The sequence below is a fragment of the Cherax quadricarinatus genome, chromosome 26 (assembly GCF_038502225.1).
Source record: "Cherax quadricarinatus isolate ZL_2023a chromosome 26, ASM3850222v1, whole genome shotgun sequence".
In the NCBI taxonomy this organism is placed as follows: domain Eukaryota; kingdom Metazoa; phylum Arthropoda; class Malacostraca; order Decapoda; family Parastacidae; genus Cherax; species Cherax quadricarinatus.
Genome location: NC_091317.1, coordinates 30,668,870 through 30,696,469, shown reverse-complemented (window position 1 = coordinate 30,696,469; position 27,600 = coordinate 30,668,870). Strand labels below are relative to the sequence as shown.

The 27,600-nt window shown below is 49.2% G+C and overlaps 1 protein-coding gene across 4 annotated transcripts in view; it reads left to right on the top strand.

Moving 5' to 3' along the window:
* The first annotated feature begins 8,924 nt into the window (after positions 1 to 8,924).
* The window catches only part of rho-5 (rhomboid-5), a 318,955-nt gene continuing 300,279 nt past the window's right edge, over positions 8,925 to 27,600 (top strand). For 2 of the 4 annotated variants that reach the window (XR_008407475.2, XM_053780640.2), the window contains exon 1: positions 8,925 to 10,042. Coding sequence is in view for 3 of the 4 variants with exons in the window: in XM_053780640.2 (XP_053636615.1) it covers positions 9,750 to 10,042 (293 nt within the window). In the remaining variant the exon portion in view is untranslated. The remainder of the gene's footprint in view (positions 10,043 to 27,600) is intronic. The other 2 variants (XM_053780642.2, XM_053780641.2) reach the window with 2 other exon arrangements.

The following is a 27,600-nucleotide window of genomic DNA, read 5'->3' as shown; positions in this document are numbered from 1 at the left end:
CTGCCTGCTAACACCCCCCTGCCTACTACCACTCCCTGCTTTCTACCACCCCCTGCCTGCTGCCACCCCCTGCCTGCTAACACCCCCCTGCCTACTACCACTCCCTGCTTTCTACCACCCCCCCTTCTTACTACCACACCCCTGCCTGCTACCTCCCCTCTTCCTTTTACCACTCTCCCCCGGCCTGCTACCACCCCGTGCCTGCTACCATCCCCTGCCTGCTACCAACCCCTGCCTACTCCCACCCCCTGCCTGCTACCACCCTCTGCCTGCTACCACCCTGTTTGTTACCACCCCCAGCCTGCTACCACCTCCTTCCCTGCTTCCACACCCTGCTTACTCCCACCCCCTGCCTGCGACGACCCTCTGCCTGCTACCACCATGCTTGTTACCACCCTCCTGCATACAACCACCCCCTGCCTGCTATCACCTTCTGCCTCCTGCCACTCCCTGCCTACTACCACCCTCTGCCTGCTATCACTCCCTGCCTACTACCACCCTCCTGCCTGCTACCACTCACTGCTTGCTACCACCCCCTGCCTGCTACCACCCCTGCCTGCTACCACCTCCTGCCTGCTACCACCCCCTGCTTGCAACCACCCCCTACCTGCTACCACCCCCTGCCTGCTACCACCCCTGCTTGCCAACACCCCCTGCATCCTACAACCCCCTGCCTGCTACCACTCCCTGCCTGCTACCACCCCCTGCCTGCTACCACCTCCTGCCTGCTACCATCCCCTGCTTGCAACCACCCCCTGCTTGATACCACCCCCTACTTGCTACCAGCCCCTGCTTGCTACCACTCCCTGCCTGCTACCACCCCCTGCCTGCTACCACCCCCTGCCAACTACCATCCCTTGCCTGCTACCACCCCCTGCCTGCTACCACCCCCTGCTGGCTATCACCCCCTGCCTGCTACCACCCCCTGCGAGCTACCACCCCCTGCTGGCTATCACCCCCTGCCTGCTACCACCCCCTGTCTGCTACCACCCCCTGCTTGCTACCACCCCCTGCCTGCTACCACCCCTTGCCTGCCACCACCCCCTGCCTGCTACCACCCCCTGCCTGCTACCACCCCGTGCCTGCTACCACCCCCTGCCTGCTACCACCCCCTGCCTGCTACCACCCCCTGCTTGCTACTACCCCCTGCTTGCTACCACGCCCTGCTTGCTACCACCCCCTGCCTGCTACTACCCCTTGCCTGCTACCACTCCCTGCCTGCTACCACCCCCTGTCTGCTACCACCCCCTGCTTGCTACCACCCCTTGCCAACTACCATCCCCTGCCTGCTACCACCCCCTGCTGGCTATCACCCCCTGCCTGCTACCACCCCCTGCCTGCTACCACTCCCTGCTTGCTACCACCCCCTGCCTGCTACCACCCCTTGCCTGCTACCACCCCCTGCCTGCTACCACCCCCTGCCTGCTACCACCCCTTGCCTGCTACCACCCTCTGCCTGCTACCACCCCCTGCCTGCTACCACCTCCTGCTTGCTACTACCCCCTGCTTGCTACCACGCCCTGCTTGCTACCACCCCCTGCCTGCTACCACCCCTTGCCTGCTACCACCCCCTGCCTGCTACCACCCCCTGCCTGCTACCACCCCCTGCATGCTACCACCCCCTGCCTGCTACCACCCCTTGCCTGCTACCACCCCCTGCCTGCTACCACCCCCTGCCTGCTACCACCCCCTGCTTGCTACCACCCCCTGCCAACTACCACCCCCTGCCTGCTACTACCCCCTGCCTGTTACCACCCCTTGCTTGCTAACACCCCCTGCCTGCTACCACCCCCTGCCTGCTACCATCCCCTGCTTGCTACCACCCCCTGCTTGCTACCACGCCCTGCTTGCTACCCCCCCCAGCCTGCTACCACCCCTTGCCTGCTACCACCCCCTGCCCGCTACCACCCCCTACCTGCTACCACCCCTTGCCTGCTACCACCCCCTGCCTGCTACCACCCCCTGCCTGCTACCACCCCCTGCCTGCTACCACCCCCTGCTTGCTCCCACCCCCTGCTTGCTACCACTCCCTGCCTGCTACCACCCTTCTGCCTACTGCCACCCCCTGCCTGCTACCACCCACTGCTTGCTACCATCCCCTGCTTACTACCACCCCCTGCTTGCTACCAGCCCCTGCCTGCTACCACCCCTGCTTGCTACCACCCCCTGCTTGCTACCACCCCCTGCTTGGTACCAGCCCCTGCCTGCTACTACCCCCTGCCTGCTACTACCCCCTGCCTGCTACTACCCCCTGCCTGCTACTACCCCCTGCCTGCTATTACCTCTTGCTTGCTACCACCTCTACTTGTTACCATCATTGCCTGCTACCACTCCCTGCCTATTACCACCCCTATGCTTACTACCACCCTTCTACCTGCTACTACCCCCTGCCTGCTGCCACCCCCTGCCTGCTAACACCCCCCTGCCTACTACCACTCCCTGCTTTCTACCACCCCCTGCCTGCTGCCACCCCCTGCCTGCTAACACCCCCCTGCCTACTACCACTCCCTGCTTTCTACCACCCCCCCTTCTTACTACCACACCCCTGCCTGCTACCTCCCCTCTTCCTTTTACCACTCTCCCCCGGCCTGCTACCACCCCCTGCCTGCTACCACCCCCTGCCTGCTACCACCCCCTGCCTGCTACCACCCCCTGCCTGCTACAACCCCCTGCTTGCTCCCACCCCCTGCTTGCTACCACTCCCTGCCTGCTACCACCCTTCTGCCTACTGCCACCCCCTGCCTGCTACCACCCACTGCTTGCTACCATCCCCTGCTTACTACCACCCCCTGCTTGCTACCAGCCCCTGCCTGCTACCACCCCTGCTTGCTACCACCCCCTGCTTGCTACCACCCCCTGCTTGGTACCAGCCCCTGCCTGCTACTACCCCCTGCCTGCTACTACCCCCTGCCTGCTACTACCCCCTGCCTGCTACTACCCCCTGCCTGCTATTACCTCTTGCTTGCTACCACCTCTACTTGTTACCATCATTGCCTGCTACCACTCCCTGCCTATTACCACCCCTATGCTTACTACCACCCTTCTACCTGCTACTACCCCCTGCCTGCTGCCACCCCCTGCCTGCTAACACCCCCCTGCCTACTACCACTCCCTGCTTTCTACCACCCCCTGCCTGCTGCCACCCCCTGCCTGCTAACACCCCCCTGCCTACTACCACTCCCTGCTTTCTACCACCCCCCCTTCTTACTACCACACCCCTGCCTGCTACCTCCCCTCTTCCTTTTACCACTCTCCCCCGGCCTGCTACCACCCCGTGCCTGCTACCATCCCCTGCCTGCTACCAACCCCTGCCTACTCCCACCCCCTGCCTGCTACCACCCTCTGCCTGCTACCACCCTGTTTGTTACCACCCCCAGCCTGCTACCACCTCCTTCCCTGCTTCCACACCCTGCTTACTCCCACCCCCTGCCTGCGACGACCCTCTGCCTGCTACCACCATGCTTGTTACCACCCTCCTGCATACAACCACCCCCTGCCTGCTATCACCTTCTGCCTCCTGCCACTCCCTGCCTACTACCACCCTCTGCCTGCTATCACTCCCTGCCTACTACCACCCTCCTGCCTGCTACCACTCACTGCTTGCTACCACCCCCTGCCTGCTACCACCCCTGCCTGCTACCACCTCCTGCCTGCTACCATCCCCTGCTTGCAACCACCCCCTACCTGCTACCACCCCCTGCCTGCTACCACCCCTGCTTGCCACCACCCCCTGCATCCTACAACCCCCTGCCTGCTACCACTCCCTGCCTGCTACCACCCCCTGCCTGCTACTAACCCCTGCCTGCTACCACCCCCTGCTTGCTACCACCCCCTGCTTGATACCACCCCCTACTTGCTACCAGCCCCTGCTTGCTACCACTCCCTGCCTGCTACCACCCCCTGCCTGCTACCACCCCCTGCCAACTACCATCCCCTGCCTGCTACCACCCCCTGCCTGCTACCACTCCCTGCTTGCTACCACCCCCTGCCTGCTACCACCCCTGCCTGCTACCACCCCTTGCTGGCTATCACCCCCTGCCTGCTACCACCCCCTGTCTGCTACCACCCCCTGCTTGCTACCACCCCCTGCCTGCTACCACCCCATGCCTGCCACCACCCCCGGCCTGCTACCACCCCCTGCCTGCTACCACCCCTTGCCTGCTACCACCCCCTGCCTGCTACCACCCCCTGCCTGCTACCACCCCCTGCTTGCTACCACCCCCTGCTTGCTACCACGCCCTGCTTGCTACCACCCCCTGCCTGCTACGACCCCGTGCCTGCTACCACTCCCTGCCTGCTACCACCCCCTGGCTGCTACCACCCCCTGCTTGCTACCACCCCTTGCAACTACCATCCCCTGCCTGCTACCACCCCCTGCTGGCTATCACCCCCTGCCTGCTACCACCCCCTGCCTGCTACCACTCCCTGCTTGCTACCACCCCCTGCCTGCTACCACCCCTTGCCTGCCACCACCCCCTGCCTGCTACCACCCCCTGCCTGCTACCCCCCCGTGCCGGCTACCACCCTCTGCCTGCTACCACCCCCTGCCTGCTACCACCTCCTGCTTGCTACAACCCCCTGCTTGCTACCACGCCCTGCTTGCTACCACCCCCTGCCTGCTACGACCCCTTGCCTGCTACCACCCCCTGCCTGCTACCACCCCCTGCCTGCTACCACCCCCTGCTTGCTACCACCCCCTGCCTGCTACCACCCCTTGCCTGCTACCACGCCCTGCCTGCTACCACCCCCTGCCTGCTACCACCCCCTGCTTGCTACCACCCCCTGCCAACTACCACCCCCTGCCTGCTACTACCCCCTGCCTGTTACCACCCCTTGCTGGCTATCACCCCCTGCCTGCTACCACCCCCTGCCTGCTACCACCCCCTGCTTGCTACCACCCCCTGCTTGCTACCACGCCCTGCTTGCTACCACCCCCTGCCTGCTACCACCCCATGCCTGCTACCACCCCCTGCCGGCTACCACCCCCTACCTGCTACCACCCCGTGCCTGCTACCACCCCCTGCCTGCTACCACCCCCTGCCTGCTACCACCCCCTGCCTGCTACAACCCCCTGCTTGCTCCCACCCCCTGCTTGCTACCACTCCCTGCCTGCTACCACCCTTCTGCCTACTGCCACCCCCTGCCTGCTACCACCCACTGCTTGCTACCATCCCCTGCTTACTACCACCCCCTGCTTGCTACCACCCCATGCCTGCTACCACCCCCTGCTTGCTACCACCCCCTGCATGCTACCACCCCCTGCTTGGTACCAGCCCCTGCCTGCTACCACCCCCTGCGTGCTACCCCCCCATGCCTGCTACCACCCCCTGCTTTCTACCACCCCCTGCCTGCTACCACCCCCTGCTTGCTACCACCCCCTGCCTGCTACCACCCCCTGCTTGCTACCACCCCATGCCTGCTACCACCCCCTGCTTGCTACCACCCCCTGCCTGCTACCACCCCCTGCTTGGTACCACTCCCTGGCTGCTACCACCCCCTGCGTGCTACCACCCCCTGCCTGCTACTACCCCCTGCTTGCTACCACCCCCTGCTTGCTACCACCCCCTGCTTGCTACCACCCCCTGCTTGCTACCACCCCCTGCGTGCTACCAGCCCCTGCTTGCTACCACCCCCTGCTTGCTACAACCAACTGTCTGCTACCACCCCTGCTTGCTACCACCCCCTGCTTGCTACCACCCCCTGCTTGCTACCACCCCCTGCTTGCTACCACCCCCTGCTTGCTATCACCCCCTGCTTGCTACCACCCCCTGCTTGCTACCACCCCCTGCCTGCTGCTACCCCCTGCTTGCTACCACTCCCTGCTTGCTACCACGCCCTGCTTGCTACCACCCCCTGATTGCTACCACCCCCTGCCTGCTACCACCCCCTGCCTGCTACCACCCCTTGCCTGCCACCACCCCTGCCTGCTACCACCCCCTGCCTGCTACCACCCCCTGCTTGCCACCACCCCCTGCTTGCCACCAACCCCTGCTTCCTACCACCCCCTGCTTGCCACCACCCCCTGCCTGCTACCACCTCCTGCTTGCTACCACCCCCTGCCTACTACTACCCCCTGCTTGCTACCATCCCCTGCTTGCTACCACCCCCTGCTTGCTACCACCCCCATCCTGCTGCCACCCCCTGCCTGCTACCACCCCCTGCTTGCTACCACGCCCTGCTTGCTACCACCCCCTGCTTGCGACCACCCCCTGCCTGCTACCACCCCCTGCCTGCTACCACCCCTTGCCTGCCACCACCCCCTGCCTGCTACCACCCCCTGCCTGCTACCACCCCCTGCTTGCCACCACCCCCTGCTTGCCACCAGCCCCTGCTTCCTACCACCCCCTGCTTGCCACCACCCCCTGCTTGCTACCCCCCCCTGTTTGCCACCACCCCCTGCCTGCTACCACCCCCTGCTTGCCACTACCCCCTGATTGCTACCACCCCCTGCTTTCTACCACCCCCTGCTTGCTACCACCCCTGCTTGCTGCCACCCCTGCTTGCTACCACCCCGTGCCTGCTACCACCCGCTGCTTGCTACTATCCCCTGCTTGCTACCGCCCCCTGCTTGCCACCACCCCCTGCTTGCTACCACCCCCTGCTTGCTACCAACCCCTGCCTGCTACCACCCCCTGCTTGCTACCACCCCCTGCTTGCTACCACCCCCTGCTTGCCACCACCCCCTGCTTGTTACCACCCCCTGCTTGCTACCACCCCCTGCCTCCTACCAGCCCCTGCTTGCTACCACCCCCTGCTTGCTACCATCCCCTGCCTGCTACCACCCCGTGCTTGCTACCCCCCCCTGCTTGCTACCACCCCCTGCTTGCTACCACCCCCTGCCTGCTACCATCCCCTGCTTGCTACCACCCCCTGCTTGCTACCCCCCCCTGCTTGCTACCACCCCCTGCTTGCCACCACCCCCTGCTTGCTACCACCCCCTGCTTGCTACCACCCCCTGCTTGCTACCATCCCCTGCCTGCTACCACCCCCTGCTTGCTACCATCCCCTGCTTGCTACCATCCCCTGCTTGCTACCACCCCCTGCTTGCTACCGCCCCCTCCCTGCTACCACCTCTCATCCCCCCCCTCATTCCTATTTCAGAGGTAAATTGTTAAAGGAACGGAGGTTAATCTTATTTGATGCCCTCAAAGGGAATCATCAAATGCGAGTTTTCGTGTTGAGGGCGAACCATTATCAGAGGGAAAAGTTAAGCTTCAATATACGTATATAAGAGCCAAGTTAAGCTTCAACATACGCTTATATGAGTTAAGCTTCAATGTAGCCTTCATGAAAGTCCAGTGTAATAAGCTTAGATTTATTCTCACAAGGGTCTAGAATTAAGCTTGAGTACATCCTCGTAAGAGTACAACTCATCTGGTCAGCTTTAATAAGCTTCCAGTGCTGCCTTGTTTACCTCGGATCAAACAATGTTGAGTTGTTTATCTCGGATCAAACAATGTTGGTGACCATCCTTCTAGGGTAGTATAGTGATCCATGTGGACAGTTCAACTGGACGAGCCGAGGCCAGTCTTGTGTCGGTGACACCATCTTCACTAGACGAGCCGAGGCCAGACTTGTCTCGGTGACACCATCTTCACTAGACGAGCCGAGGCCAGACTTGTCTCGTTGTCTCGGTGACACCATCTTCACTAGACGAGCCGAGGCCAGACTTGTCTCGTTGTCTCGGTGACACCATCTTCACTAGACGAGCCGAGGCCAGACTTGTCTCGTTGTCTCGGTGACACCATCTTCACTAGACGAGCCGAGGCCAGACTTGTCTCGTTGTCACGGTGACACCATCTTCACTAGAGCCAAGTTGGAAAAATTCAGGTTGAGGAAGGATATAGGAAAGCACTGGTTTGGTAATAGAGTTGTGGATGAGTGGAACAAACTCCCGAGTACAGTTATAGAGGCTAAAACGTTGTGTAGTTTTAAAAGTAGGTTAGATAAATACATGAGTGGGTGTGGGTGGGTGTGAGTTGGACGTGACTAGCTTGTGCTGCTGGGTCTGGTACCGTGCTCCATCCTTGAGTGGAGGTGACCAGACTGGATGGGTCATTGGGCTAATCCGCGGAGGAAACATGGACCTGCTCCGCATGGGTCTGTGGACCTGTTGCAATATTTCTTTTTACTTATGTTCTTATGAACATATCTGCTCGGACTTCCTCTCTTTTATGCAACATTGCAAGCTTCTGATGTGTTGATTGCAACACAAAGGCCTAGAGCTATCATTCAACTTCCTCCAGTGATTTTTTGCATTTTGTAACGTTTTTTCTCCATTATTGCACAATATATATATATATATATATATATATATATATATATATATATATATATATATATATATATATATATATATATATATATATATATATATATATATATATATATATTTCTCGTTACATATAGCTATATTTATTGAGTTGCTCGCTTTTAATTCATTTATCTGTTTGTTTATATACATAGTTATCATTCATTTGTAATTATCTATGAAGGATTTTGAGATGATGGTAATATATATTTGATGTGTCAAGAGAGAATCATGATTCACAATACATGGTTCTCTAAAATGTTTTAAAACTGGTATGTTAGTGTGGGACCTTCATGGCTGCACCTGAAACATTCTGGGAAATGTCTTCTGGGTTAATCTCTGTGATGGCGATATTCCAGACATATTTTTCCAGCTTTCGTTTAATGTATTTTGTCAGTATATCTTTCTTTCCTTCGCGTTTTATGTGAATAATAATAAAATAATAGTTTGCCCTTTTCTTCCCCTCGGTGAAAATAACATCAAAATTCTCCCGTATTAAACAATTTATCAAGATTTGCAAGAATTATATGGTAATAAAAATAATTATTTTCCCGGTGGTCAGCCTTAATAAACTCAAAGGTAATTCCCGGAAACCAAAAATAATAATGCTTTTGAAGATATTATTTTTTGAAAGGTTTGCCGCATTTTTAATTTATACAAATTATTTTGCAGTGACATGTCAGTCTTATTCGTAGTGAAATGAGGTGTTAGGTGAGGTGAAGTTACGTTGTAGTCGGACACTGGTCACCAGGCTGTCACCTGCGCATGTTACTGTGTGACGTTTGTCAGTGGTGAACTGCACTCACACTGTAACTGACCACAGTCACACTGACCACAGTCACACTGTAACAGTATGAGTGATCACTAGGGTCCAAGGGCCCTCCACACACTCCAAGGGGCCCTCCACAGCCTTATCCTTCGCATCTAGACAGTTTCCAAAATGCTTCTCAAGTTTACCAAGCATGGTGCGTCTCTCTCGTTGTCACGCCCAGGATGCTGCTCCACGCTGTACAGAAACTAATGAACCACCAGAACTCGCAGTTAAATAAGCAAAGCATAAATAAGAACGAGCATTGAGAGGCGATTTCATGATGACTTCTGAGAGACACCGGCCACCGTGACCAGAGGGCCACAGTGATCAGAGGGCCACCGTGATCAGAGGGCCACAGTGGCACCAGTAACGTAAACACAAGACGGCTGGGAGGCTCCAGCACAAGACAGACAACCTAAAACTCTGCCTATTAAATCGAGTTGTATTAGCAAACAGGAAATATGGAGCAAACACGCAAAGAATATCCCGGTGAAGGTGTTTGTAGGCCACAAATGATGGAAGTGTGTACACGCGCGAAGGGAAAGTGGCGGTGGGAAAGGAACCTGACTTTCACTTTCAGAACATTTATAGTGAGGTAGTGGATGTTTGTGTGATGGTCACGACCTGATGCAGATCGTTGGCTTAATGAAGAGTAAGCTTAACAGAATCAGTGCCCTTAACGAGTGTCAGAGCCACGAGCAGCAGTCCTTCATCCACTCTGCCCCGCTCCCCGGCCTTCATCTGGGTCATGTTGGGCATCTCCAGCCCCTGCCCAGGGAGACCAGGCTCCTCCAGCCCCTGCCCAGGGAGCCCAGACTTCTCCAGCCCCTGCCAAGGAAGCCCAACCTTCTGCAGCCCTTGGCCGTGGACCACAGCCTGTTGGAGCCGCTGGCCAGGGAACCTATCCTCCTGCCACTGCAGTAAGTACAGTGTTGTGTTGATGGTGTTAACCTGGACCAACTTTAGAGTGAGTGTTGTGTTGAATATAAGATTTATTATACACTAACCAAGGAACAATTATGGTTCTAGTTTCAGGTCAGGTTTTGTGACCCAGGATTAACTATCATAGCTGTTTATTGTGAACTAACACCACTGGGGTCTCCACACAGGCTGCGACTCAACCTGACGACACTGGAGGACAGGAGAGATAGGGGGGACATGATAACAACTTACAAAATACTGAGAGGAATTGACAAGGTGGACAAAGACAGGATGTTCCAGAGACTGGACACAGCAACAAGGGGACACAGTTGGAAGTTGAAGACACAGATGAATCACAGGGATGTTAGGAAGTATTTCTTCAGCCACAAAGTAGTCAGGAAGTGGAATAGTTTGGGAAGCGATGTAGTGGAGGCAGGATCCATACATAGCTTTAAGCAGAGGTACGATGAAGCTCATGGTTCAGGGAGAGTGACCTAGTAGCGACCAGTGAAGAGGCGGGGCCAGGAGCTTGGACTCGACCCCTGCAACCTCAACTAGGTGAGTACACCTGCCAACCTACACCTAGGCACCTGTTGCTGTTAGGTGAATGTAGACAGCGGGTGTAAGAAGATTTACTCATTTACATTAAGTCGTGAATCCATTCTTGATTCCTTCAGTTGTGGGTTAAACACTTTACCCTGCAGTTGTACGCTATCAAAGAAAATTTTAACATGTGTGTCCTGGAAATGCAACTATGGAGTAAATGATGGTGAAGGGTTTTTTTTTTTTTGGAGGTGGGGAGGATCACCCTGCCCTGCTGGACAACTGATGATGTGTGTAATTTATGTGGACTTGTGTGCATTTATTCTGCGTACACACACACACAAACACACACACACACGCATACAGGATCCAGTAGCGATCAGTGAAGAGGCGGGGCCAGGAGCTGAGTCTCGACCCCTGCAACCACAATTAGGTGAGTACAATTAGGTGAGTACACGCACACACACACACACACACACACACACACACACACACACACACACACACACACACTGCACACTGCAGGCCTCATCCAGCAACTGGCTCCTGGAGTTCAACCTCACCAAGTGCAAAGTCATGAAGATAGGGAAAGGGCAAAGAAGACCGCAGGCAAAGTACAGTCTAGGGGCTCAAAGACTACAAACCTCAATCAAGGAAAAGGGTCTTGGAGTGAGTATAGTACCGAGCACATCTGAGGTGCACATCAATCAAATAACTGCTGCAGCATATAGACAACTAGCGAACCGAGGAATAGCATTCCGACATCTCAGTAAGGAGTCGTTCAGGACCCTGTACACTGTGTACGTTAGGCCCATATTGGAATATGTAGCATCAGTTTGGAATCCATACCTGGCCAAGCACGTCAGGGAACTAGAGAAAATGCAAAGCTTTGCAACGAGACTAGTCCCAGAGCTTAGGGGTATGTTCTACGAGGAGAGGTTAAGAGAACTCGACCTGACGACACTGGAGGACATGAGGGATAGGGGGGACATGATAACGACATATAAAATACTGAAAGGAAACGACAAGGTGGACAGAGACAGGATGTTCCAGAGATGGGACACAGAAACAAGGGGTCCCAATTGGAAGTTGAAGACTCAGATGAGTCAAAGGGATGTTAGGAAGTATTTCTTCAGTAACAGAGTTGTCAGGAAGTGGAATATTCTGGAAAGTGACGTAATGGAGGCAGGATCCATACATAGATTTAAGAAGAGGTATGATAAAGCTCATGGAGCAGGGACAGAGTGGAACTAGTGGCGACCAATGAAGAGGTGGGGCCAGGAGCTATGATTCAACCTCTGCAAGCATAATTAGGTGAGTACACACAGACACACAGACACATACTTATCAAGGGCCTGTGAAAATAATGTGAGAAATCACGAAAGCGCTTGGAAGTTCACTATTTTTTCCACAGTGGTTGTTGTGCATATTGTGATATCACCTGTTTACTGTGACTTTATTGTATATATATATATATATATATATATATATATATATATATATATATATATATATATATATATATATATATATATATATATATATATATATATATATGTCGTGCCGAATAGGCAGAACTTGCGATCTTGGCTTAAATAGCAACGTTCATCTTGCCATATAGGACAAGTGAAAATTTGTGTATGCAATAATTTCGCCAAAATCATTCTGAACCTAACGAAAAAAATATATTTCACTGTGTTAGTTTAGTATTAAATTATTGTAAACAAATCTAAAATATATCTTTAAACGTATATGAGAAAATTTTAGAAAGGACTTAATTTTAAATGAGTTCTTGCTAATTGACCAGTTTTACATATTCGGCACGACATATATATATATATATATATATATATATATATATATATATATATATATATATATATATATATATATATATATATATATATATATATATATATATATATATATATATATATATATATATATATATATATATATATTGTTTGGTAGAAATTCGTGCAGGGATTTCTTCAAAACTTGTCTAGGCGACAGACACGTCTTCCACTTGTGGTTTTGTCCACTGGTGACTCCGCCTACCACTGCTCCACCATGAGTGTATAACCTTCATCTCCGCGAATATGCAGCACTTTTGTCAAGATTGATGGACTGAAAACATCGACTCCAAGCTAAGGGACTGATTACCTCAAACTCCTCCTCTCCTTATACCTTCCTGCTTTTTTATAAGACTGACGAAGTCACAGTGTGGCGAAACGTTTCCTCATGAATGATACCCAAGTGTTGCACATGTGTCTAATTTATCAACTTGTCGGTTCTTTTAACCATTTATCTGCATTTGTGTTTATCTCCCCAACTTATTATGGACTTCCAGGCGCGTCTTATATGCTACAAGATACACTTCAACATACCTTTCTAAATTAATAAAATTAAAAACTAGGTTAATCTAAATTTTCTGAAAATGGTAGGTAAGACACATAGGCAGGAGCCTACTGTCTGTACTCGACTGAAGAAGCCTACTGTGTAGGCGAAACGTTTCGTAATAAAGTTGCCTATGTGTCTGACCTACCAACCTGTTGGTATTTTTCTGAAAATGTTGAGGAATGGAAGATAAAAATTAATATTTCCTAAACGACTTTAGGAAACTGAGTAAAAAATTTTTTTGATGATTTGAGATTATTGTTTAAATTCTGATATACCATGGGAGTGGCGTCCACCAGAGTGGCGTCCACCAGAGTGGCGTCCACCAGAGTGGCGTCCACCAGAGTGGCGTCCACCAGAGTGGCGTCCACCAGAGTGGCGTCCACCAGAGTGGCGTCCGTCAGAGTGGCGTCCACCAGAGTGGCGTCCACCAGAGTGGCGTCCGTCAGAGTGGCGTCCACCAGAGTGGCGTCCGTCAGAGTGGCGTCCACCAGAGTGGCGTCCACCAGAGTGGCGTCCACCAGAGTGGCGTCCACCAGAGTGGCGTCCGTCAGAGTGGCGTCCACCAGAGTGGCGTCCACCAGAGTGGTGTCCACCAGAGTGGCGTCCACCAGAGTGGCGTCCACCAGAGTGGCGTCCACCAGAGTGGCGTCCACCAGAGTGGCGTCCACCAGAGTGGCGTCCGTCAGAGTGGCGTCCACCAGAGTGGCGTCCGTCAGAGTGGCGTCCACCAGAGTGGCGTCCACCAGAGTGGCGTCTACCAGAGTGGCGTCCACCAGAGTGGCGTCCGTCAGAGTGGCGTCCGTCAGAGTGGCGTCCACCAGAGTGGCGTCCACCAGAGTGGCGTCCGTCAGAGTGGCGTCCAGCAGAGTGGCGTCCACCAGAGTGGCGTCCGTCAGAGTGGCGTCCACCAGAGTGGCGTCCACCAGAGTGGCGTCCACCAGAGTGGCGTCCACCAGAGTGGCGTCCACCAGAGTGGCGTCCACCAGAGTGGCGTCCACCAGAGTGGCGTCCGTCAGAGTGGCGTCCGTCAGAGTGGCGTCCACCAGAGTGGCGTCCGTCAGAGTGGCGTCCGTCAGAGTGGCGTCCACCAGAGTGGCGTCCGTCAGAGTGGCGTCCACCAGAGTGGCGTCCACCAGAGTGGCGTCCACCAGAGTGGCGTCCACCAGAGTGGCGTCCGTCAGAGTGGCATCCACCAGAGTGGCGTCCACCAGAGTGGTGTCCACCAGAGTGGCGTCCACCAGAGTGGCGTCCACCAGAGTGGCGTCCACCAGAGTGGCGTCCACCAGAGTGGCGTCCACCAGAGTGGCGTCCGTCAGAGTGGCGTCCACCAGAGTGGCGTCCGTCAGAGTGGCGTCCACCAGAGTGGCGTCCACCAGAGTGGCGTCTACCAGAGTGGCGTCCGTCAGAGTGGCGTCCGTCAGAGTGGCGTCCGTCAGAGTGGCGTCCACCAGAGTGGCGTCCAGCAGAGTGGCGTCCACCAGAGTGGCGTCCACCAGAGTGGCGTCCACCAGAGTGGCGTCCACCAGAGTGGCGTCCGTCAGAGTGGCGTCCACCAGAGTGGCGTCCACCAGAGTGGCGTCCAGCAGAGTGGCGTCCAGCAGAGTGGCGTCCAGCAGAGTGGCGTCCAGCAGAGTGGCGTCCAGCAGAGTGGCGTCCGTCAGAGTGGCGTCCGTCAGAGTGGCGTCCGTCAGAGTGGCGTCCACCAGAGTGGCGTCCACCAGAGTGGCGTCCACCAGAGTGGCGTCCGCCAGAGTGGCGTCCACCAGAGTGGCGTCCACCAGAGTGGCGTCCACCAGAGTGGCGTCCACCAGAGTGGCGTCCACCAGAGTGGCGTCCGTCAGAGTGGCGTCCAGCAGAGTGGCGTCCAGCAGAGTGGCGTCCAGCAGAGTGGCGTCCACCAGAGTGGCGTCCACCAGAGGGGCGTCCACCAGAGTGGCGTCCACCAGAGTGGCGTCCACCAGAGTGGCGTCCACCAGAGTGGCGTCCACCAGAGTGGCGTCTACCAGAGTGGCGTCCGTCAGAGTGGCGTCCACCAGAGTGGCGTCCACCAGAGTGGCGTCCACCAGAGTGGCGTCCGTCAGAGTGGCGTCCACCAGAGTGGCGTCCACCAGAGTGGCGTCCACCAGAGTGGCGTCCACCAGAGTGGCGTCCACCAGAGTGGCGTCCACCAGAGTGGCGTCCACCAGAGTGGCGTCCACCAGAGTGGCGTCCACCAGAGTGGCGTCCAGCAGAGTGGCGTCCAGCAGAGTGGCGTCCGTCAGAGTGGCGTCCGTCAGAGTGGCGTCCGTCAGAGTGGCGTCCGTCAGAGTGGCGTCCACCAGAGTGGCGTCCACCAGAGTGGCGTCCACCAGAGTGGCGTCCGCCAGAGTGGCGTCCACCAGAGTGGCGTCCACCAGAGTGGCGTCCGTCAGAGTGGCGTCCACCAGAGTGGCGTCCACCAGAGTGGCGTCCACCAGAGTGGCGTCCACCAGAGTGGCGTCCACCAGAGTGGCGTCCACCAGAGTGGCGTCCACCAGAGTGGCGTCCACCAGAGTGGCGTCCAGCAGAGTGGCGTCCAGCAGAGTGGCGTCCGTCAGAGTGGCGTCCGTCAGAGTATCGTCCGTCAGAGTAGCGTCCGTCAGAGTGGCGTCCACCAGAGTGGTGTCCACCAGAGTGGCGTCCACCAGAGTGGCGTCCGCCAGAGTGGCGTCCACCAGAGTGGCGTCCACCAGAGTGGCGTCCACCAGAGTGGCGTCCACCAGAGTGGCGTCCGTCAGAGTGGACGCCACAACACTGGTCAGATATAAGGGACAACGTCAGAGTGGACGCCACAACACTGGTCAAATATAAGGGACAACGTCAGAGTGGACGCCACAACACTGGTCAGATATAAGGGACAACGTCAGAGTGGACGCCACAACACTGGTCAGATATAAGGGACAACGTCAGAGTGGACGTCACAACACTGGTCAGATATAAGGGACAACGTCAGAGTGGACGCCACAACACTGGTCAGATATAAGGGACAACGTCAGAGTGGACGCCACAACACTGGTCAAATATAAGGGACAACGTCAGAGTGGACGCCACAACACTGGTCAGATATAAGGGACAACGTCAGAGTGGACGCCACAACACTGGTCAAATATAAGGGACAACGTCAGAGTGGACGCCACAACACTGGTCAGATATAAGGGACAACGTCAGAGTGGACGCCACAACACTGGTCAGATATAAGGGACAACGTCAGAGTGGACGCCACAACACTGGTCAGATATAAGGGACAACGTCAGAGTGGACGCCACAACACTGGTCAAATATAAGGGGCAACGTCAGAGTGGACGCCACAACACTGGTCAAATATAAGGGACAACGTCAGAGTGGACGCCACAACACTGGTCAGATATAAGGGACAACGTCAGAGTGGACGCCACAACACTGGTCAGATATAAGGGACAACGTCAGAGTGGACGCCACAACACTGGTCAGATATAAGGGACAACGTCAGAGTGGACGCCACAACACTGGTCAAATATAAGGGGACAACGTCAGAGTGGACGCCACAACACTGGTCAAATATAAGGGACAACGTCAGAGTGGACGCCACAACACTGGTCAGATATAAGGGACAACGTCAGAGTGGACGCCACAACACTGGTCAGATATAAGGGACAACGTCAGAGTGGACGCCACAACACTGGTCAGATATAAGGGACAACGTCAGAGTGGACGCCACAACACTGGTCAGATATAAGGGACAACGTCAGAGTGGACGCCACAACACTGGTCAGATATAAGGGACAACGTCAGAGTGGACGCCACAACACTGGTCAGATATAAGGGACAACGTCAGAGTGGACGCCACAACACTGGTCAGATATAAGGGACAACTACCCCTCTGGGGGACCGACAAAACCATATGAAATAACGCCAAAAAAAAAATATTTTAACGTTTCGCTCGAGCTTTATCAAAACTCTATTTAATCGAAACGTTTCAGCAATAAAAAAAAAAGGTAAGACACATATGCAACAGTTAGACAACTTTATTCCGAAACGTTTCGCCTACACAGTAGGCTTCTTCAGTCGAATACAGAAAGTAGGCAGGAACAGTAGAGATGTGAAGACGATGTAATCAGTCCATCACCCTTGTAGTCGTAGAATTTGAGGTTGTCAGTCCCTCGGCCTGGAGAAGTTCAGTTCCATAGTCAGGAACTATCTGAAGATCAAGCGACAGTGCGGAGACTTAAATGCTGTCGGAAGGAGAGGTGCAGAGTAGTAGTAGTAGTAGTAGTAGTAGTAGTAGTAGTAGTAGTAGTAGTAGTAGTAGTAGTAGTAGTAGTAGTAGTAGTAGTAGTAGTAGTAGTAGTAGTGGTAGTGAGAATGTAACCACTGAGAGGTCATGTCCCTCTCAGATCCAACACTTCTCACTTGAAAAGCTTGTCCAAGGTGTTTTCTGTACCAAGATGCCATGTGTTGCAGTGTCTGACAAGATGAACATCAAAATGGTATACAATACCGACAGGTTGTTAGGTAAGACACATATGCAACAGTTAGACAACTTTCTGTATTCGACTGAAGAAGCCTACTGTGTAGGCGAAACGTTTCGGAATAAAGTTGCCTAACTGTTGCCTATGTGTCTTACCTACCAACCTGTCGGTATTTTATACCACTTTAATGTTCATTATGTCCTTGTACTGATAAATCCACTGGATGGCGAAACGTCTACACATAAAGATACCCAGATGTTGCACATGTCTTAATTCGTCATCTTAAAGATACCCAGATGTTGCACATGTCTTAATTCGTCATCTTAAAGATACCCAGATGTTGCACATGTCTTAATTCGTCATCTTAAAGATACCCAGATGTTGCACATGTCTTAATTCGTCATCTCGTAGCCAGCTGAGCGGTGACCATCACCACCACTACTCGACATTCTCCTCCATATAACCCTTCAACCAGCTGTGATTTGACTACCAAAGTGAGGCACTGCATCCCACAATGATTTTCGGCAAACCTGACATGTGACCTGCCAGGTCTGGTGATGTATACGTCAGGTTATATGATTGAAGGGGAATCAGAGAGCGAGGTGACCCGACTCTCCTCCTTCCAGCACACAACGCCGTGACTAAAACATTGACAATGGATACCACAAACGGAAATATAAATGACTTAACTAGTAGGAGTTACTCTTCGATCCCATGGTAGATGATTCAACTTACTCTTCGATCCCATGGTAGAGGATTCAGCTTACTCTTCGATCCCATGGTAGAGGATTCAGCTTACTCTTCGATCCCATGGTAGAGGATTCAGCTTACTCTTCGATCCCATGGTAAAGGATTCAAGTTACCCTTCGATCCTATTGTAGAGGGTTCAAGTTACCCGTCGATCCAATTGTTGAGGATTCAAGTTACTCTTCGATCCCATTGTAGAGGATTCAACTTACTCTTTGATTCCATTGTAAAGGATTCAAGATACACTTCGATCCCATTGTAGAGGATTCAAGTTACACTTCAATTCCATTGTAGAGGATTCAGCTTACTCTTCGATCCCATGGTAGACGATTCAAGTCACTATTCGATCCCATGGTGGAGGATTCAAGCTACTCTTCAGTCTTATACTAGAGGATTGAGGCTACACTTCGATTCCATTGTAGAGGATTCAAGTTACTCTTCGATCCCTTACTATACCTGGAGAGGGTTTCGGGGGTCAACGCCCCCGCGGCTCAGTCTGAGACCATGTCTTGTGGTGGAGCAGGGTCTGATCAACCAGGCTGTTACTGCTGGCTGCACGCAAACTGACTTACGAACCACAGCCCGGCTGGTCAGGTACTGATTTTAGGTGCCTGTCCAATGCCTTCTTTAAACGTTTGGACCGTTTACGGGTTAAGACAGTCAGGGGTCTATTGGTAATCCCCCTTATGTATGTTAGGAGGCAGTTGAACAGTCTTGGGCCCCGGACACTTATTGTGTTGTCTCTCAGTGTACTCGTGGTGCTCCTGCTTTTCATCGGGGGAATGTTGCATTTTCTACCGAGTCTTTTGCTTTCATACGGAGTGATTTTCGTGTGCAAATTTGGTACTAATCCCTCTAGGATTTCCCAAGTGTATATTATCATGTATCTCTCTCGCCTGCATTCCAGGGAATACAAATCAAGGGACTTCAACCGTTCCCAGTAATTTTGGTGCCTTATCGCAATAATGTGTGCCGTGAAAATTCTTTGTACACAGGTCAGCAATTTCACCTGCCTTGAAGGGGCAGTTAGTGTAGAGCAGTATTCCAGCCTAGAGAGAACAAGCGACTTGAAGAGAATCATCATGGGCTTGACATCCCAAGTTTTGAAGGCTCTCATTTTCCATCCTATCATTGTCCTAGCGGATGAGGTAGATACATTGTTGTGGTCTTTGAAGGCGAGATCATCTGACATTATCACTCACAGGTCCTTCACATTACTTTTTCACTCTATTGTCTGGTTAGAATTTGTTGAATGCCCTGATACAGTTTTAATTACCTCAAGTCTCTCGTATATGAGTAGTTGAAATTTCTCTTCATTGAACTTCATGTTGTTGTGAGTGGCCCATTTGAAGATTTGGTTGATGTCCGCTTGGAGTCTCGCAGTGTCTTCGATGGAGGTCACTGTCATGGTGATCCGGGTGTCATCCGCAAAGACACGGAGCTGTGGCTTACATCTCTGTCTATGTCAGATATGAGAATGAGGAATAGGATGGGAGTAAGTACTGTGCCTTGTGGAACAGAGCTTTTCACCGTAGATACCTGGAACTTTACTCTGTTTACTATTATTCTTTGTGTTCTATTTGTCAGGACGTTATAGCTCCATATATATATATATATATATATATATATATATATATATATATATATATATATATATATATATATATATATATATATATATATATATATATATATATATATATATATATATATATATATATATATATATATATATATATATATATATATATATATATATATATATATATATATATATATATATATATATATATCAACTATTCCTGTTATTTTTTATCAGGCATTTTGTGCACTATTACACCGTGGTCGCACTTGTTGATGGCTTTTGCAAAGCCTGTGTATTCCAAATCTGCATTTATCCTCTAGAAGGTTGAAGGAATGTTGAAAGAAGGTTGAAGGAAGGTTGAAAGAAGGTTGAAAGAAGGTTGAAGGAAGGTTGAAGGCAGGTTGAGGGAAGGTTGAAGGAAGGTTGAAGGAAGGTTGAAGGCAGGTTGAAGGAAGGTTGAAGGAAGGTTGAAGGAAGGTTGAAAGAAGGTTGAAGGAATGTTGAAGGAAGGTTGAAAGAAGGTTGAAAGAAGGTTGAAAGAAGGTTGAAGGAAGGTTGAAAGAAGGTTGAAGGAAGTTTGAAGGAAGGTTGAAAGAAGGTTGAAAGAAGTTGAAGGAATGTTGAAAGAAGGTTGAAAGAAGGTTGAAGGAAGGTTGAAAGAAGGTTGAAAGAAGGTTGAAGGAATGTTGAAGGAAGGTTGAAAGAAAGAAGGTTGAAGGAAGGTTGAAAGAAGGTTGAAAGAAGGTTGAAAGAAGGTTGAAAGAAGGTTGAAGGAATGTTGAAGGAAGGTTGAAAGAAGGTTGAAAGAAGGTTGAAAGAAGGTTGAAAGAAGGTTGAAGGAATGTTGAAAGAAGGTTGAAAGAAGGTTGAAGGAAGGTTGAAAGAAGGTTGAAAGAAGGTTGAAGGAATGTTGAAGGAAGGTTGAAAGAAGGTTGAAGGAAGGTTGAAGGAAGGTTGAAAGAAGGTTGAAGGAAGGTTGAAAGAAGGTTGAAAGAAGGTTGAAGGAATGTTGAAGGAAGGTTGAAAGAAGGTTGAAAGAAGGTTGAAAGAAGGTTGAAGGAATGTTGAAAGAAGGTTGAAAGAAGGTTGAAGGAAGGTTGAAAGAAGGTTGAAAGAAGGTTGAAGGAATGTTGAAAGAAGGTTGAAAGAAGGTTGAAGGAAGGTTGAAAGAAGGTTGAAAGAAGGTTGAAGGAATGTTGAAAGAAGGTTGAAGGAATGTTGAAAGAAGGTTGAAAGAAGGTTGAAAGAAGGTTGAAAGAAGGTTGAAAGAAGGTTGAAAGAAGGTTGAAGGAATGTTGAAGGAAGGTTGAAAGAAGGTTGAAAGAAGGTTGAAAGAAGGTTGAAGGAATGTTGAAAGAAGGTTGAAAGAAGGTTGAAGGAAGGTTGAAAGAAGGTTGAAGGAAGGTTGAAAGAAGGTTGAAGGAATGTTGAAGGAAGGTTGAAAGAAGGTTGAAAGAAGGTTGAAAGAAGGTTGAAAGAAGGTTGAAGGAATGTTGAAAGAAGGTTGAAAGAAGGTTGAAGGAAGGTTGAAAGAAGGTTGAAAGAAGGTTGAAAGAAGGTTGAAGGAAGGTTGAAAGAAGGTTGAAAGAAGGTTGAAGGAAGGTTGAAAGAAGGTTGAAAGAAGGTTGAAAGAAGGTTGAAAGAAGGTTGAAGGAATGTTGAAGGAAGGTTGAAAGAAGGTTGAAAGAAGGTTGAAAGAAGGTTGAAAGAAGGTTGAAGGAATGTTGAAGGAAGGTTGAAACAAGGTTGAAAGAAGGTTGAAAGAAGGTTGAAAGAAGGTTGATGTTGAAGGAAGGTTGAAAGAAGGTTGAAAGAAGGTTGAAGGAAGGTTGAAAGAAGGTTGAAAGAAGGTTGAAAGGAAGGTTGAAAGAAGGTTGAAGGAATGTTGAAAGAAGGTTGAAAGAAGGTTGAAGGAAGGTTGAAAGAAGGTTGAAGGAAGGTTGAAAGAAGGTTGAAAGAAGGTTGAAGGAATGTTGAAAGAAGGTTGAAGGAAGGTTGAAAGAAGGTTGAAAGAAGGTTGAAGGAATGTTGAAAGAAGGTTGAAGGAAGGTTGAAAGAAGGTTGAAAGAAGGTTGAAGGAATGTTGAAAGAAGGTTGAAGGAATGTTGAAAGAAGGTTGAAAGAAGGTTGAAGGAAGGTTGAAAGAAGGTTGAAGGAAGGTTGAAAGAAGGTTGAAAGAAGGTTGAAGGAATGTTGAAAGAAGGTTGAAGGAATGTTGAAAGAAGGTTGAAAGAAGGTTGAAGGAAGGTTGAAAGAAGGTTGAAAGAAGGTTGAAAGAAGGTTGAAAGAAGGTTGAAGGAATGTTGAAAGAAGGTTGAAGGAAGGTTGAAAGAAGGTTGAAAGAAGGTTGAAGGAATGTTGAAAGAAGGTTGAAGGAAGGTTGAAAGAAGGTTGAAGGAATGTTGAAGGAAGGTTGAAAGAAGGTTGAAAGAAGGTTGAAAGAAGGTTGAAAGAAGGTTGAAGGAATGTTGAAAGAAGGTTGAAGGAAGGTTGAAAGAAGGTTGAAAGAAGGTTGAAGGAAGGTTGAAAGAAGGTTGAAAGAAGGTTGAAGGAATGTTGAAAGAAGGTTGAAGGAATGTTGAAAGAAGGTTGAAAGAAGGTTGAAGGAAGGTTGAAAGAAGGTTGAAGGAAGGTTGAAAGAAGGTTGAAAGAAGGTTGAAGGAATGTTGAAAGAAGGTTGAAGGAAGGTTGAAAGAAGGTTGAAAGAAGGTTGAAGGAATGTTGAAAGAAGGTTGAAGGAAGGTTGAAAGAAGGTTGAAAGAAGGTTGAAAGAAGGTTGAAAGAAGGTTGAAGGAATGTTGAAGGAAGGTTGAAACAAGGTTGAAAGAAGGTTGAAAGAAGGTTGAAAGAAGGTTGAAGGAATGTTGAAGGAAGGTTGAAAGAAGGTTGAAAGAAGGTTGAAAGAATGTTGAAGGAAGGTTGAAAGAAGGAATTGATTTGAAGGAATGTTGAAAGAAGGTTGAAAGAAGGTTGAAAGAAGGTTGAAGAAGAGTTGAAAGGAATGGTTGAAAGGAAGGTTGAAAGAAGGAAGGTTGAAAAGAAGGTTGAAGGAAATGTTGAAAGGAAAGGTTGAAAGAAGGTTGAAAGAAGAGTTGAAAGAAGGTTGAAAGAAGATGTTGAAAGAATGGTTGAAAGGAAAGGTTGAAAGAAGGTTGAAAGAAGGTTGAAAGGAAGGTTGAAGGAAGGTTGAAAGAAAGGTTGAAGAAGAGTTGAAGGAATGTTGAAAGAGGTTGAGGAATGTTGAAAGAAAGGTTGAAGAAGAGGTTGAAGGAAGGTTGAAAGAATTGGTTGAAGGAAGGTTGAAAGAAAGGTTGAGAAAGGTTGAAGGAATGTTGAAAGAAAGGAAAGGTTGAAGGAAGGTTGAAGAAAGGTTGAAAGAAGGTTGAAGGAATGTTGAAAGAAGGTTGAAGGAAGGAAGGTTGAAAGAAAGGTTGAAGAAGGTTGAAAGAAAGGTTGAAAGAGTTGAAGGAATGTTGAAGGAAGGTTGAAACAAGGTTGAAAGAAAGGTTGAAAGAAAGGTTGAAAGAAAGAAGAGTTGAAGGAATGTTGAAAGGAAGGTTGAAGAAAGGTTGAAAGAAGGTTGAAAGAAAGGTTGAAAGAAGGTTGAAGGAATGTTGAAGAAAGAAGGTTGAAGGAAGGTTGAAAGAAGGTTGAAAGAAGGTTGAAGGAAGGTTGAAGAAAGAGGTTGAAAGAAAGGTTGAAGGAATGTTGAAAGAGGTTGAAAGAAGGAGTTGAAAGAAGGTTGAAAGAAGGTTGAAGGAAGGTTGAAAGAAGAGTTGAAGGAAGGTTAAGAAGAAGGTTGAAAGAAGGTTAAGAAAGGAATGGTTGAAAGAGGTATTGAAAGAAGGTTGAAAGGAAAGGTTGAAGGAATTGAAGAAAGATTGAAAAGAAGGTTGAAAGGAAGTTGAAAGAAGGTTGAAAGAGTTGAAGGAATGGTTGAAAGAAGGTTGAAGGAATGTTGAAAGAGGTTGAAAGAAGGTTGAAGGAAGGTTGAAGAAGGTTGGAAGAAGGTTGAAAGAAGGTTGAAAGAAGGTTGAAAGAAAGGTTGAAAGAAGGTTGAAGGAATATTGAAAAGAAGGTTGAAAGGTTGAAAGAAAGAGGTTGAAAGAAGGTTGAAGAAGGTTGAAAGAAGGTTGAAAGAAGGTTGAAAGAGGTTGAAAAGAATTGGAATTGAAGAATGTTGAAGGTTGAAGGAAGGTTGAAAGAAAGGTTGAAGAAGGTTGAAGGAAGGGTGTTGAAAGAAAGGTTGAAGGAATGTTGAAAGAAGGTTGAAGGAATGTTGAAGGAAGGATGAAAGAAGGTTGAAGGAAGGTTGAAAGAAGGTTGAAAGAAGGTTGAAGGAATGTTGAAAGAAGGTTGAAGGAAGGTTGAAAGAAGGTTGAAAGAAGGTTGAAGGAATGTTGAAAGAACGTTGAAGGAAGGTTGAAAGAAGGTTGAAAGAAGGTTGAAGGAATGTTGAAAGAAGGTTGAAGGAATGTTGAAAGAAGGTTGAAAGAAGGTTGAAGGAAGGTTGAAAGAAGGTTGAAGGAAGGTTGAAAGAAGGTTGAAAGAAGGTTGAAGGAATGTTGAAAGAAGGTTGAAGGAATGTTGAAAGAAGGTTGAAAGAAGGTTGAAGGAAGGTTGAAAGAAGGTTGAAGGAAGGTTGAAAGAAGGTTGAAAGAAGGTTGAAGGAATGTTGAAAGAAGGTTGAAGGAAGGTTGAAAGAAGGTTGAAAGAAGGTTGAAGGAATGTTGAAAGAAGGTTGAAGGAAGGTTGAAAGAAGGTTGAAAGAAGGTTGAAGGAATGTTGAAAGAAGGTTGAAGGAATGTTGAAAGAAGGTTGAAAGAAGGTTGAAGGAAGGTTGAAAGAAGGTTGAAGGAAGGTTGAAAGAAGGTTGAAAGAAGGTTGAAGGAATGTTGAAAGAAGGTTGAAGGAATGTTGAAAGAAGGTTGAAAGAAGGTTGAAGGAAGGTTGAAAGAAGGTTGAAGGAAGGTTGAAAGAAGGTTGAAAGAAGGTTGAAGGAATGTTGAAAGAAGGTTGAAGGAAGGTTGAAAGAAGGTTGAAAGAAGGTTGAAGGAAGGTTGAAAGAAGGTTGAAAGAAGGTTGAAAGAAGGTTGAAGGAAGGTTGAAAGAAGGTTGAAAGAAGGTTGAAGGAAGGTTGAAAGAAGGTTGAAAGAAGGTTGAAGGAATGTTGAAAGAAGGTTGAAGGAATGTTGAAAGAAGGTTGAAAGAAGGTTGAAGGAATGTTGAAAGAAGGTTGAAAGAAGGTTGAAGGAATGTTGAAAGAAGGTTGAAGGAAGGTTGAAGGAAGGTTGAAGGAAGGTTGAAGGAAGGTTGAAGGAAGGTTGAAGGAAGGTTGAAGGAAGGTTGAAGGAATGTTGAAAGAAGGTTGAAAGAAGGTTGAAGGAAGTTTGAAAGAAGGTTGAAAGAAGGTTGAAGGAAGGTTGAAAGAAGGGTGAAATAAAGTTGAAAGAAGGTTGAAAGAAGGTTGAAGGAAGGTTGAAAGAAGGTTGAAGGAATGTTGAAAGAAGGTTGAAAGAAGGTTGAAAGAAGGTTGAAGCAAGGTTGATAGAAGGTTGAAAGAAGGTTGAAGGAAGGTTGAAAAAGGTTGAAGCAAGGTTGATAGAAGGTTGAAAGAAGGTTGAAAGAAGGTTGAAAGAAGGTTGAAAGAAGGTTGAAGGAAAGTTGAAAGAAGGTTGAAGGAAGGTTGAAGGAAGGTTGAAAGAAGGTTGAAGGAAAGTTGAAAGAAGGTTGAAGGAAGGTTGAAGGAAGGTTGAAAGAAGGTTGAAGGAAAGTTGAAGGTTGAAGGAAGATTGAAAGAAGGTTGAAAGAATGTTGAAGGAAGGATGAAAGAAGGTTGAAGGAAGGTTGAAAGAAGGTTGAAGGAAGTTTGAAGGAAGGTTGAAAGAAGGTTGAAGGAAGTTTGAAGGAAGGTTGAAAGAAGGTTGAAGGAAGGTTGAAGGAAGGTTGAAGGAAGGTTGAAAGAAGGTTGAAGGAAGTTTGAAGGAAGGCTGAAAGAAGGTTGAAGGAAGATTGAAAGAAGGTTGAAAGAAGGTTGAAAGAAGGTTGAAAGAAGGTTGAAAGAAGGTTGAAGGAAAGTTGAAAGAAGGTTGAAGGAAGGTTGAAAGAAGGTTGAAAGAAGGTTGAAGGAAGGTTGAAAGAAGGTTGAAAGAAGGTTGAAGGAATGTTGCAGGAAGGTTGAAGGAAGGTTGAAAGAAGGTTGAAGGAAGTTTGAAGGAAGGTTGAAAGAAGGTTGAAAGAAGGTTGAAGGAAGGTTGAAAGAAGGTTGAAAGAAGGTTGAAAGAAGGTTGAAGGAAGGTTGAAAGAAGGTTGAAGGATGGTTGAAGGAAGGTTGAAAGAAGGTTGAAGCAAGGTTGAAAGAAGGTTGAAGGAAGGTTGAAAGAAGGTTGAAAGAAGGTTGAAAGAAGGTTGAAGGAAGGTTGAAAGAAGGTTGAAAGAAGGTTGAAGGAAGGTTGAAGGTTGAAGGAAGGTTGAAAAAGGTTGAAAGAAGGTTGAAGGAAGGATGAAAGAAGGTTGAAGGAAGGTTGAAGCAAGGTTGAAAGAAGGTTGAAGAAACGTTGAAAGAAGGTTGAAAGAAGGTTGAAAGAAGGTTGAAGGAAAGTTGAAAGAAGGTTGAAGGAAGGTTGAAAGAAGGTTGAAAGGTTGAAAGAAGGTTGAAGGAAGGTTGAAAGAAGGTTGAAAGAAGGTTGAAGGAAGGTTGAAGGAAGGTTGAAGGAAGGTAGAAAGAAGGTTGAAGGAAGTTTGAAAGAAGGTTGAAAGAAGGTTGAAGGAAGGTTGAAGGAAGGTTGAAAGAAGGTTGAAAGAAGGTTGAAGGAAGGTTGAAGGAAGGTTGAAAGAAGGTTGAAGGATGGTTGAAGGAAGGTTGAAAGAAGGTTGAAGGAAGGTTGAAAGAAGGTTGAAGGAAGGTTGAAAGAAGGTTGAAAGAAGGTTGAAAGAAGGTTGAAGGAAGGTTGAAAGAAGGTTGAAAGAAGGTTGAAAGAAGGTTGAGAGAAGGTTGAAAGAAGATTGAAAGAAGGTTGAAGGAAGGTTGAAAGAAGGTTGAAGGAAGGTTGAAAGAAGGTTGAAGGAAGGTTGAAGGAAGGTTGAAAGAAGGTTGAAGGAAAGTTGAAAGAAGATTGAAAGAAGGTTGAAGGAAGGTTGAGGGAAGGTTGAAAGAAGGTTGAAGGATGGTTGGAAGAAGGTTGAAGGAAGGTTGAAAGAAGGTTGAAAGAAGGTTGAAAGAAGGTTGAAGGAAGGTTGAAAGAAGGGTGAAAGAAGGTTGAAGGAAGGTTGAAGGAAAGATGAAAGAAGGTTGAAGGAAGGCTGAAGGAAGGTTGAAGGAAGGTTGAAAGAAGGTTAAAGAAAGATTTAAGGAAGGTTGAAGGAAGGTTGAAGGAAGGTTGAAGGAAGGTTGAAAGAAGGTTAAAGAAAGATTTAAGGAAGGTTGAAGGAAGATTTAAGGAAGGTTGAAGGAAGGTTGAAAGAAGGTTGAAGGAAGGTTGAAAGAAGGTTGAAGGAAGGTTGAATTAAGGTTGAAGGAAGGTTGAAGGAAGGTTGAAGGAAAGTTAAAGGAAGGTTGAAGGAAGGTTGAAGGAAGGTTGAAGGAAGGTTGAAGGAAGGTTGAAGGAAGGTTGAAAGAAGGTTGAAGGAAGGTTGAAGGAAGATTTAAGGAAGGTTGAAGGAAGGTTGAAGGAAGGTTGAAGGAAGGTTGAAGGAAGGTTGAAGGAAGGTTGAAAGAAGGTTGAAAGAAGGTTGAAAGAAGGTTGAAAGAAGGTTGAAGGAAAGTTGAAGGAAGGTTGAAGGAAGGTTGAAAGAAGGTTGAAAGAAGGTTGAAAGA